Source organism: Trichosurus vulpecula, chromosome 3, assembly GCF_011100635.1.
Source record: "Trichosurus vulpecula isolate mTriVul1 chromosome 3, mTriVul1.pri, whole genome shotgun sequence".
In the NCBI taxonomy this organism is placed as follows: Eukaryota; Metazoa; Chordata; class Mammalia; order Diprotodontia; family Phalangeridae; genus Trichosurus; species Trichosurus vulpecula.
In genome coordinates this window covers 355,165,931-355,178,118 of record NC_050575.1, presented here as the reverse complement: position 1 = coordinate 355,178,118, position 12,188 = coordinate 355,165,931, and the positions used below count along the sequence as shown (strand labels likewise).

General features: G+C 40.7%; 2 protein-coding genes across 3 annotated transcripts in view; both read right to left on the bottom strand.

The window, feature by feature from the left end:
* THUMPD2 (THUMP domain containing 2) overlaps nucleotides 1–12,188 on the bottom strand; it is a 53,815-nt gene that overhangs the window by 16,978 nt on the left and 24,649 nt on the right. For both annotated transcript variants that reach the window (XM_036752318.1, XM_036752319.1), the window contains 3 exons: nucleotides 5,453–5,552; nucleotides 3,407–3,478; nucleotides 325–439 (listed from right to left, as the gene is read on the bottom strand). In XM_036752318.1, the coding sequence (XP_036608213.1) occupies nucleotides 325–439; nucleotides 3,407–3,478; nucleotides 5,453–5,552 (287 nt within the window). The remainder of the gene's footprint in view (nucleotides 1–324; nucleotides 440–3,406; nucleotides 3,479–5,452; nucleotides 5,553–12,188) is intronic.
* LOC118844429 (nuclear receptor-binding factor 2-like) lies at nucleotides 6,941–7,868 on the bottom strand. The gene is given in 1 exon segment (XM_036752320.1): nucleotides 6,941–7,868. A coding segment is annotated over 1 exon segment (846 nt). The 5' UTR covers nucleotides 7,818–7,868; the 3' UTR covers nucleotides 6,941–6,971.

Genomic DNA, 12,188 nt, shown 5'->3' with positions numbered 1-12,188 from the left:
CATTTTAAAACAGGGTTAGACATATCTATGGGACCTCAGAATGCTCTTCTGAATAAGTATGTAGGAAAAACTGCTGATTATTCAAATGATACTTCCCAAAAACAATCATCTGAAGAATATTATAATCTCTTTTCTTTTAATAACTACAATCAATACTGAGGTGAATTAAATGTAAATTCCACTAATAAACTCCTTTTGATTCCTTAAGAAACATGCTTTTCTAATTATATATAGAAAATCAATTTTGCTTTACAATGTCCTGACACTAAACTTGTACTAAGCCATATTCTAATTTTGATTACATTTGTATTTTGAATAGCTTACCTGTTACGGAGAACTTAAGTAATTCTATTCTGTCCACGAGACCAGCAGATTTCAGATTGTCATAAGCACCCAGTAACTGTGAGTCACTTACATCAGCACCCAGATAATAGGCGTTCTGTGAAGGAAAACAGATTTTTGAAGAATAAGTAAAATTATGAAATATTTTGCTTATCTAAGCAAGTCTATGTCCATTTTCTTAAACAATGAAAGAGGAAAACACATGTTTAGCCAAATTTGGCATGATTAAAAAAACCTAATGTTAATGTAAAGAAAAAAATTTCATTTTGATCTGTTAATGCTGCTGTGTTAACAATATATTATAAAAATCTTCATTGGTCAAGTAGGATATCTAGAAAAAGAAGCCATAGTCACAAAGGGCATCATGGCATCACCTTCAAGAACAGATCATGCCACAATAATCTCCTTTCCTTTCTTAATAGGGTTATTAGAATGGTAGATAGAGGTGTTGAATATGAAGCAGAGAGAGACCTAAACCAGATTAAAGTTATTATGTGGTTTTATAAGACAACATGCAGCTGCAGGGATCTTTATGCAGGGTTTAGTGGCCCTGATTATATTTGAATTTGATACCACCTCTGTAGATAATAGTCCACCTAGACTTAGCAAATTATCAGACAAAATCTTTCATTATGTTCTTGTGACAGATAACAATAGATTTGGCATAAGACTGGTATAATTAAGTAGATTCAGAACTAGTTGAATGGCCAGACCCAAAGAACAGTCATAAATAGTTCAGTTTCAACAAAGGAGGTTTTTAATAGACTGCTCTAGTGACAGGGGCTTGGCTGGAGGGTAAATGGCATTTTTATCAATTATTTGGGTAAAGACAAAGAGAGAATGCTCATTAAATTTGCACATGAAACATGGCTGGGACAGATATATACCAAACTGCATGACAGAGTCAGGGTTCAAAAGTATGACAGGTTAGAATATTAGGCTGAATCAAAAAGTAGCAGTTTGTCTGAAAAAGACTGGAAGGTTTTGGTGGAGAGGCCATATCGTGTTGTGAGGAAAATGCTCTGAAGTCAGAGGGGTCCTGGGTTCCCATTTTCACTCTGCTACTTACTACCTGGGTGACTTTGGCTAAGTCATTTTCCCTCTCTTGGGCTTCAGGTTTCTCATCAGGCAAAAAAAGAGGCTGGACTAAATCAGGGATTCCTCATCTGGGGTCTGTGAACTAGGTTTTAAAAAAAATCTGTTTCAATATAATTGGTCTCCTTTGTAATCCTATGTGTTTAACTATTTTAAAACATTTTTCTGAGGAGTGGTCCATAGGTTTCACCAGACTGTTGCCAAGGGGGTCTGTGACATAAAAGAGGTTAAGAACCCCTGGTAGATGGACCTTCTTTCCTTTTCAGCTCAAACTCTGAAATCCTATGGTTCTCAGGATGAGCCAGCAGTGTGATGTGGTAGCTAAAAAGCAAATATGATGTTAATCTGTGTTAAGAGAGTCACTCTGCCAAAGGCAAGGTGGGTTCGTAGACTGGCTGTGTTCTCATCTGGGCAGACCTCATCTGTGGTACTGTGTTCAGTTCTGGTCACCACATTTTAGGAAGGATAGGAGGTCAAGGAGGGTGAAAAGCTTTGAGATAATGTTACTGGTTGAAGCAATCAATGTTTAGCCTAGAAAAGACAACTCGATTCATCTTCCACTAAACTGCCAGTGATATTCTTAAAGCACAGGTATGACCCTATCACTTGCCTGCTCAGTAAACTCCAATGGCTCCTTATTCCCTTTAATACCAAATTTGAATTCCACTATTGGATACTTAAATCCCTTCATGACCTGGTTCCAACTTACTTTTCCAGTCTTGTGACATCACTCCCTTTCTCACAATCATTATTCTAGCCAAACTAGTATTCTTCCTGTGCCGTACACAACAACCTATCTCTTGCTTGCAGTCTTTGCACTAATTGTCCCATGCCTAGAATACACACTCTTCTCCTCTCTACCTCAGAATATTCAGTTTATTTCACAACTCAATTCTGATGCCATCTCCTCTGAGGCACTACTACGCCTCCTCTTTAGAGTGCCTTGCAGTTATTTTGGGGCATGTTACTTCCCCTTCTGGCCATGTAAAAATGCCGACTGACTGATCAACATGATAGTTGTCTTTGAGTCCTGTCATGTGGAAGGAAAAGCACATTAATGCTACCATTGTATCTTATCCTATAACACTATAAACTCCTTGAGGTAAGGAACATATGTACCCCACTCCCTAGAAGAGCAGTACTTTTCACACGAGTGCTTAACAAAGGTTTGCTGAGATGAACTTGTGAAACATTTTTAGATTTTTCTAAAATGGTAAAAGAACCAGATAATCCAATCATTTATTGGTTTTGGAATGCATTATATTTGTGCCTTGCTTCCATAAGAACTCATTACCTCCTATTGCACTTAATAGGTCCAATGAAAGGTACAAGAGAAGTAAAATACAGTACCTTCCTGATATACTTATAACCGAATTACAGATAAGCTATACATGTGCAAAGCAACCAAAGAAGAATTATAAAGTAACATACACGTAAGCTTATAATAATATGGCACGTAATTATTTTCCTACAGTAAATTTATCTATTAGTTTATTTACAGATAATATTCACTTTAGTTTGCATTCTACTGCAGGGAAGGGGAGGTATCTTAGGAATGACAAGTATGCTATAGCCAAGAGTCATGGATTTGGAGTAGAGCTGGGTTCAATTCCTGCACTCTTATATACACATACGCAAGCCAGGGAACCTCTTTGGTGTAAAGCTTTCTCATCTGTACAGTGAAGGTGTTGGACTAAATGACCTCTAAAAACCTTACTCTAAAGTCCTATAATTAAAAAAAAGAAGAGTAATTTACCTATAAATAAATGAGGACTAACTGCATAGAATCATATATGTGTATAATATCCTTGGTGTAATGGACAGAGAGCAGGCCTCAGAGTTAGTCAGGCCTGGGTTTGAGAACTGCCTCTGACGTACATGCTGTGTGACCCTGAGCCAGTCATTTAACTTCTCAGTAGCCCAAGTGGCTCTAGCTCTAGTCAAAACCCTGCTTAGCTTTAGAACTTACAGGCCATTCCTTGGCAGCTTCCAACAGGATTGTTCCAAGTCCACACATTGGATCCAAAACAACTGCACCTACCTACAGAAAGAAAAAGTGATTTGTGACTGTCTTAACTCACGTTTGTGCCTCTTGTGGCAGGACGCAGATAAACAGAAAGTAACTTTGGGCACAAGCACTAGCAATGAGAGGCATCAGAAAAGGTTTCAACTGGGTAAGGGGTACTTTAAGCTTTGAAGGGAGTCAGGCATTTCAATAGTAGAAGTATGTGTGTGTGTGTGTGTGGGGGGGGCGTTCCAGGCATAGGGAACAGCCTACGCAAAAGCACTGAGTGGGGAGATGGAATGCATATAGAATAGCCAGTGGGCCAGTTTGACTACAATGCAGCTCATGTATGCTTTTCTGGGTGTGTGCAGTAAAGTGAAATAAGTCCATAAACAGGCTAGAGGAGGCAGCAAGGCAGAGCAACGGATAGAGCACTGGGCCTAGAGTCTGGAAGACCTGAGTTCAAATATGGCCTCAAATACTTCCTAGCTGTGTGACCCCGGGCAAGTCACTTAAGTTCTGCCTGCCTCTTTCCTCATCTGTATGATGGGGATAATAACAGCACCTACCTTCCAAGGTTGTAGTGAGGATCAAATAAAATAATAATTATAAAGCACATGGCACAGTGCCTGGTACGTAGAAGGTACTATGTAAATGCTAGCTGGTATTGATTTTGGCGGCTGTGTAGAAGATGGGTAGGAGAGGGTAGAGGATAAAGGCAGACAGTCTAACTAGGCGGCTGTCACTCACAGTAGTCTAGGGAAGAGATGATGAGAGTCTGAACCAGAGAGAAGCCTCTGCACTGGCAGTCAGTGCTCCGTCACCCAGCCTCCTCACTGGCAGCAGTTAGTGCTCCGTCAGCCAGCCTCTGCACTGGCAGTCAGTGCTCCGTCACCCAGCCTCCTCAGCTTCCTCTGGGAGTACTGACTCCGCCTTCTGCAGGAGGTTTTCCAGCGTCCTCCTGCTGACCGGCCTCTGCCGGGCTCCCCTCCGAGACCACCTCCCACTCACACTGTGTTCATTTGCAAGCACAGAGCTGTTTGCACATTGTCTCCGCCATTAGTGTAGGAGCCCTCTGAAGCAGGGGCATAGTCTCTGCCCTTGTTTGTCTGATACAGAGCACGGAATATGATGTGACTGACTGACTTAGCAGCTACCCGGAGATGGGGAGGGAGAAAGATAAGGGTAGAAGGTTTCATGCACTAGCTAGGAGGTGCAGTGACAGAGTGTTGGACCTGGAGTCAGGAAGACCCGAGTTCAGATCCCTCCTCAGACACTTACTGCCTGTGTGACGCTGGGCAAGTCCCTTCACAGCTGCCTGCCTTAAGTTTCCTCAAATGTAAATGGGGAGAATAATAGTACCCACATAGCAGGGTTGCTGTGAGGACTAACGAGCTAATGTTTGTAAAGCACTTAGCGCAGTGTACAGCACACAGTAGGTACTAGATAAACGCTATTACATTTGAGGAAACTAAGGCAGACAGAGGTTAAGTGAGTTAATCAAGGAAGTATAAAAGGATTACCATGTGGCAATGAAGGCCCAGTTGAGATTAGGAAATAAATTTGTAGCGGACCCAGTCAGCATCATAGAATGATTTCTTCTGAGGGTGTTCAGTTGCATAAGGAATAGAGAAGAGAGATGGAGGAAGGGATGGGATAGGGAGGGAAATGATCTAGAATTGGTTAGTGTAAAGGAGGGTATTTCTTTTTATATCAGGAAAGTAAAAGAACAAAATAGAGTATATAATTTCAGATACTAAATATTCATGTTTTTCAGAAATACTAGATGACATGAGAAAGTCTGAAATTATCTTTACTCTTGTCTGTAACAGAAATGAATATTTTAAGTGTTTCCTAAAATCTACAACCTAAATAGCTTTTAGTGAGGGGACAGAAATGAGGACCAGTGTGGTGAATTTTATTTACCCATTAATTATCCCCATTATCTTATGCCCATCTTTGAAATTTAAAATTTTCAAATCAAGAGTAATTCCCATATACAACAATTACATTTTTCCTTACACTGATTTCAGCAAGAGATGCCATTGTCCAAGCTATGGTAGAACGAAGTCCTGCCACTTTGATGTAAGCTCTGCTTGCCAAAGGAAGCCTACAAAAAATTTTGGTCATAGTGGGTCAACCAGACTGGATGCCAAATTAATACACATTAATGAAAATGTGAAGTAAGGAAAAATGACGTGTTCTCATATATTCACCAACATGCAATAAAATATTTAGGACAGTACATTGTTTTTAACTTCATAATATAAACACATTTGTTACCTGGCAGAGTCAGTCTTGAGGTATTCTAGATAAGTAAGTTTTCTAGGCAATTGAAATTAATTAGGTAGGCAGTATGGAAGAGTGGAAAGAATACTGAACTGGAGTCAGTAGACCTGGTTTCTTGTTCCAGAACAACCACTTAAAAGCCACAGAACCCTGGGCATTCACTTGCCTTTTCGGCAGATAAGTTTCCAAGGTTGTTTTGAGAATCACAGAATCTTAAAGTCTGTAGGGCCATCTGAAACCACCTACTCCAGCACCCACACATATGAACAGAAATCCCCTGTTCATATAACATAAAGGTGCTTTATAAAGACTTTGCTTGAAAACTTCCAACAAGGCTCAGAGAAGCATAGACTGAGAGCTGAAAGGAACCCTGGAGATTTTCTAATCTAAGTCTTTCATTTTTTTTCTTCAATAAAACACAATTATTTTATTGATTTCTTGCAATCAAATACTGCCAACTAGCATTACTTCCATTCATGCACCATTCAAAACAAAGGGATAATTCCTTGGGTGCTTTTTTAAATGATGCATAACATTTTAATACAGCAAACAGAAAGTTAAAACTTATGATGCACCCTGATTAATTATGTAAACTGATAATTTAAAAAAAAAGCAGAACTAATAATTTGGTTCCTTTCTTCATAAAGTGGAAATTTAAACATTTCTCCTGATAATCTTGAGGTTATCATCATGTTAGGAGTAGTGAAAAATGTGGCACATATGGGATCATTTAGGAAGGCATGTAACTGACACACCTCATTAGAATTAATAAATTGTGCATAACAAAATGCATGCAGTCAATGCATGATAGAAAGCATCTTTCCAATACAAGGCCACCCTTGGGCTCCTGTATTAATTCGATTCTGCATTATCCTTTATGGCATTATAGATTAATTATTACAGATAGCATAACCCTGAAGTTAAGAGAAGGAAATAACTGCTGCTTGAAGAAAGTGATTCCGGGTCGCCATTTGGTTTGAGTTGGTAGAGAGACCCTCAAGAAGTGAGCGACTGCCATCTCCAGCTTCCTGAGCCCCGGCCAATCCCGAGGCTGTGCTGGGTGCTTCACAGTGATCGTTCTCCATGGCGTGGCCAGGGCTCTTCTCCTACCCTGGTCCGGCCGGTGATCCTCCACCTGGACCAGACCGTCTCTAGCCTCATGGTTTTCCCTTTTTGCTGTTTTCACTGTATGATTTCCTTTACCTTACCACCACCGTTTTAGCCCCTTGTGACCTTCCATTTAACTGTTCATAAGTCCTTTCAGAATATCTTCAGGGAGCTCCAGAAGTGGGAGCTCTGGGGATGGAAAGTCCAATGGAGGCAGATTGGGGATGGGAATGTCCTTGGCTTTCCCTGTGTTGGCTGCAAATTCCTGCCAGGGAGAAGAGGCTGAAGCAGTCTCTGCAGGGGGAGGCAGGCTCCATAATTCAGATTTTTCTACAAAGTCAGTATCTACATCCAATTCCTTTTCGAGTGGAGTCTTCTGGAGCCTGGCCTTTTCAGCTCAGAGTTGCTTGTTTTCTCTCCTCAACCTTTCCTTGTCGGCCATGAGAAACTCCACATGTCGCTTCAGATCAGCGATCTTGGTTGCCTGCTCTTCTATTGTTGTTTTGTCATCTTTTGGGACTTTGCTGCCAGGACACGGTTCTGTTGGGTCTTTCCTCTTCTGAAGGAGGAAAAGAAGAGTGTCTGGGTCCCTGTCGAGGACCCCTGGAACTGTGGCGGGACTGAACTGCTGAGACCTGGGTACACTCGGGCCCTCAGACCCATCCTCCACCAGCGGCCTGCTCGACATCAGAAGATTAGGGGCTCCATCAGGAGTCTGCGGGGCTTTCCACTTTTCCTCCCTCTTTGCCCTTTTCCACCTCTCCTGAATAAGCAAGAGCTGTTTCATGTGGCTATCCCTTTGTAATTCCAGTGATAACTGAGCCTGCTCAGACTGTGTCAGCTTCATGGCTTCAGAAAGATATGCAGCCGCCTTTTGGTGACACAAAATGGCCTCTTCGTATTTTCCTGCAGCTAATGACCGGTCTGCTTTCCTGCTCTGCTGATGAGCCAGGTTGAGGAGCCCGTCCATCACTTCCATAGACGCCGGGGCGGGAGGCGGTGGCGGCGGCGCCCCGGCTCATGGAGGGCCGGGGGAGGGCAGCGCTCGGACTGGCTCGGGAGCCAGGTCGGCGCCGCTGCCTGATCAACACAGCTGCCACCGCCGCTTCCTCCTCCCCTAAGTCTTTCATTTTTAAGAAGAAACCTGAGTCTAAAAAGGTTAAGAGACTTGCCTAAGGGCATACAGTGTCTCAAGAGCTAGGATTTGAATCCACGCCTCTGACTCCAAATACAGAACTCTTCCTATTATACCACAGCAAGGGAGACCCTTGTAAGACTGTGCCCTGTACATCTAATAGCACTAATCATCAGAAAATCTTTCCTTCTATCAAGCCTGATTTTGCCTCTGAAAATTCAATTCACAATTCCTACTTCAGCCCCTGAGGACCAAGCAGAACATGTCTAAACCCTCTTCCATGGGATAGCCCCATAAATACTTGAAGTCAGTTACGGTGTCTTCCACTAAGTCTATTCTCTAGGCTAACATCCTATGATTACTATCTGGGTTCAGCCATTGGACCAATTTCAAATCTTCCCAACTGTACCATCATCTCTCTCACATCTGTCCACTTTTCCCTCTAGGATGCAGTTCCCCTGGTCTTCTCTTAGGGTTCCTCTGATGCTCTCCCTCCTCACCTCTGTGCCTCTTAGACTCCCTCGTTTCCATCACAGCCTGGTTCAAGTGCTGCCTTCTAAATGAAGACTTTCCCAATCTCCCAAGCTTTGCCTTCACTTCAACAATGACCTTTTAGTTATTTTGGATGAATGTCTCAATGTTCATGTTGTTCCACTGATAGAATGTAAGCTTTCTGAGGGCAGTGGTAGTTTCATTTCTGTCTCTGTATCTTGAGGGTCTAGCACAGTGCCTGGCACATAGCAGCTATTTAATAATGCTTTTCTCTTGATTGACTTATTCTTGACAAAGCCATTCTGGCTCTCTTTAGTCACCATTTCCTCTTCTAGATTTTCACTAACTAATCCTTTAATAATGAATTCTGGAGTATTGTCAGGTATAAAATGCTTAATCACAGAGTTATTATTATTATCATAATTTTAAAATAAAGTCTGAGGCAGAATCTAAATTCAGGCTTTCCTGATTCCAAGTCCAGCACTCTATTCACTGTGCCACCAAGCTGCAAAACACTCATAGAGAGTGACACAGCAATAACGTCACTAGACGTAACACTGACTGTGATATACTACCTTATAAAGTCCTGCACAAATCTAAGACACTATTATTATTTTTTCTTTCAATAAACTCTATTTTTAAAATGTAAAAGTTTTTTTGGAGGAAATCCTTCTAGAATTATATATCTTCCTGTCTTCCTATGCAGGACCTACTGCACTTAATTTGACATTTTCTGGATAACTTGGTATAATAATTGTGAACATATGACACTGTCCCATCCCACAGATGAACTGGGACATCTGTATGAATAAGCACTGAATTCTAGGATTTGCTTTGAAACTTGTTTCCTTGAAAACATGCTAGGTGCATCAACTTGTTTATATTTTTATCATAAAGACAAATGAAGGCTATGGAGCTGTGTGGCTTTAAGGTGTAACATGGATTTCTGCAAAATAAATTCATGAACCTAGGGACATGAAGTAATCCAAATGAAGTTCTCATTGCCCAGAAAATTCATCGTTTTCCCCTCTCCTTCTCATTGTTATCAGTATCTGCTGGTTTACCAGATTTAAAACCTGACCTATTCTTTTTGCATCGCCAAGATGAAAGACCAACAGTATCTGCTTGTCAGTTGTAATTCATTCTTCTGTCACTTACGGTAAGTTTGCTGATTTGATGTAAAGAAATAATCCTCACCATTCCAGCAATTTGTTTAAGACTGTTTTCAGTGTCCATTAGTTCTTCATTAGAAGAAAAAAATAATTCTGTAAATACAGACACTGGGACACAACTTGCTCCAAGCTTTTCTTAATGTTAGGATTCAAAAAAGGGAAGAAATTAGATTACATAAACTGTAGACCAATGATTTGATATTTACCCATGGCAAAGTTGTAGAATAAATTAGTAAATGACTGGCCTGGGAACTTTTATAAAAGGAAATGATCACCCCTGGGAGTAGCATTTTTTAACAAGTTATGCCATCTCTTTCCTCTTTTAAATGGGTTGTTACAAGATTGATACTGATAATATCCTTTATTGATTTAAATACAGGTTACAATTGAACATGGGCTCCACTCCCCCAAATGAGATATTTTAGAGGAAAATATATATAGCAATAAATGATAATCATACAAAATTAGCAAATAAAAATCACATATTTACTATGAAAATATAAAATTGATGAAGGGAACAGGAGCTCCATGCATGACTTGAAACTTTCCAAACTGGGCCCAAGGCAGGGAGGAGGGTGTCCTGGCATCTCAGTTGGCAGGAAGCAGGTATTGCTGGCAAATGCAGAGACCCTCATTGAGGTGAGAAATATTTTTTAAAAAGACTTGCTGCTATTGTTCAATTGTGTCCAACTCTTTGTCACTCCCTTTTTTGGGGGGGATTTCCTGGCAAAGATACTGGGGTGCTTTGCCACTTCCTTGTCCAGTAGATTAGGCAAACAGAGATTAAGTGATTTGCCCAGTTTCACATACCTAGTAAGTGCCTGAGGCTGAATTTGAATTCAGATCTTCCTGATTCCAGGCCCAGTGCTCTATCCACTGAGCTACCTAACTGCCTCTAAGGCAGAGATTAAGTGACTTGCCCAGGGTCATGCAGCTAGTGTCTGAGACCACATTTGAACCCTGGTCTTCTTGACTGTATGTCCAGTGCTCTATCCACTGGGCCATTTAGCTACCTCTTTTAAAATATTAATAGGGACTAAATGAAATTGCAAATTTCTTGAAGGCAAGAACTCGGTAACTAAAAAAAAACTTACGTGCCTAGCATCTGCATGAACTGCAGGCAGTAACTGATAAATAAATATTTGCTGAATTGAACTAAATTAATTCTACACACAATCTCTCTCTTTTAGCACAACAAACTATGGACAGGGAAGACAAAAACACAACTGGAGCATAACTATAAATTGTTCTCAGGTTATCTATAAATTTGATTTGGGAGAAAACGTGAGGCTTATATTAAGACCAATGAAGCAATATACCTACACCGAATTAAAAATATCTGGGAACTCTGCATGACTATTTGCTGTAGATACTACAGACAGACTTCATCCGCCAGGAAGGAGACTGAACTAGGTCACTAGTCTCAAACTTTACTCTGACCTGAGGTCTACTACGTGGCCCAGTTTTTCTGATCTGATGAAGACATATTTGAATGAACAAACCCTTGTGAAGAGAAACGATGATTTAGAGAGCCAAAGTAAAAATAGACGAGCTCTATAAACTGAAGCCAAACATGAAATGCAAGCTGGGGAACGTTGCATTTCATGCAATTGTTGAAAAGAACCTCAGAAACAGAAGAGACCTTAGAAGGCATTAAGTCCAACACAACAAAACCCCTCTATAATATACTCAGCAAGACATAATTTGGCTTGATCCTGTTTGGTTAGAAGGAACTCAGTACCCGTTTGATTCTTAAAAGGTTCTAATTTTGGGAAATTCTTCTAAAGACTAGGTCTCCTGTGAACTTCTATCTCAGGGGTGGGGAACCTGCTGCCTCGAGGCCACATGTGGCCCTCTAGGTCCTCAAGGGTAGCCCTTTGAATCCAAACTTCACAGAACAAATCCTCTTCATAAAAGGATTTCTTCTGTAACACTTGGACTCAGTCAGAAGGCCACACTCAGGGACCTAGAAGGCCACATGTGGCCTCGAAGCCGTGGGTTCCCTACCCCTGTTCTATCCATTGATCTTATTTCTCCTCCAGTGCCATAGAAAATAAATCTAATACTTACTCCCACATGACAGCCTTTAGACATACTGAAGACAGCCATAACTTTCTTCCAAGTTTTCTCCCCAGTTAATTTAATCAATCGCATATGACATGGTTTAGGAATCTCCTCATTATTATGGTCACATTTCTTTGGAAAAAAACACCCTCTGTTAACATCCTAAAAAGTGATGCCTCAAACAGAATCCAATACTCCTCATGACAATCTGGCAAGTACACTTAGGTGACCACCTTTCTGGTTCCAAACATTATTTCTATTAATATAGCTGAAGATTACAGTGACTTTTTTTTGGCAGTTAAGGCACACAGCTAAGTGTAGGAAGAAGCAAAATTTAAAAATGCATCTTTGATGTTATAAGATTGTTCTGTATGGTGCCTATGAAACCAAATTTTTTACTAAATCATTTCTGTAACAATATGGTATATTCTGTATAACACTTTAATCCACAAGTTGAATCAATGAGTCACAGTGGGAAGCAAGGCAA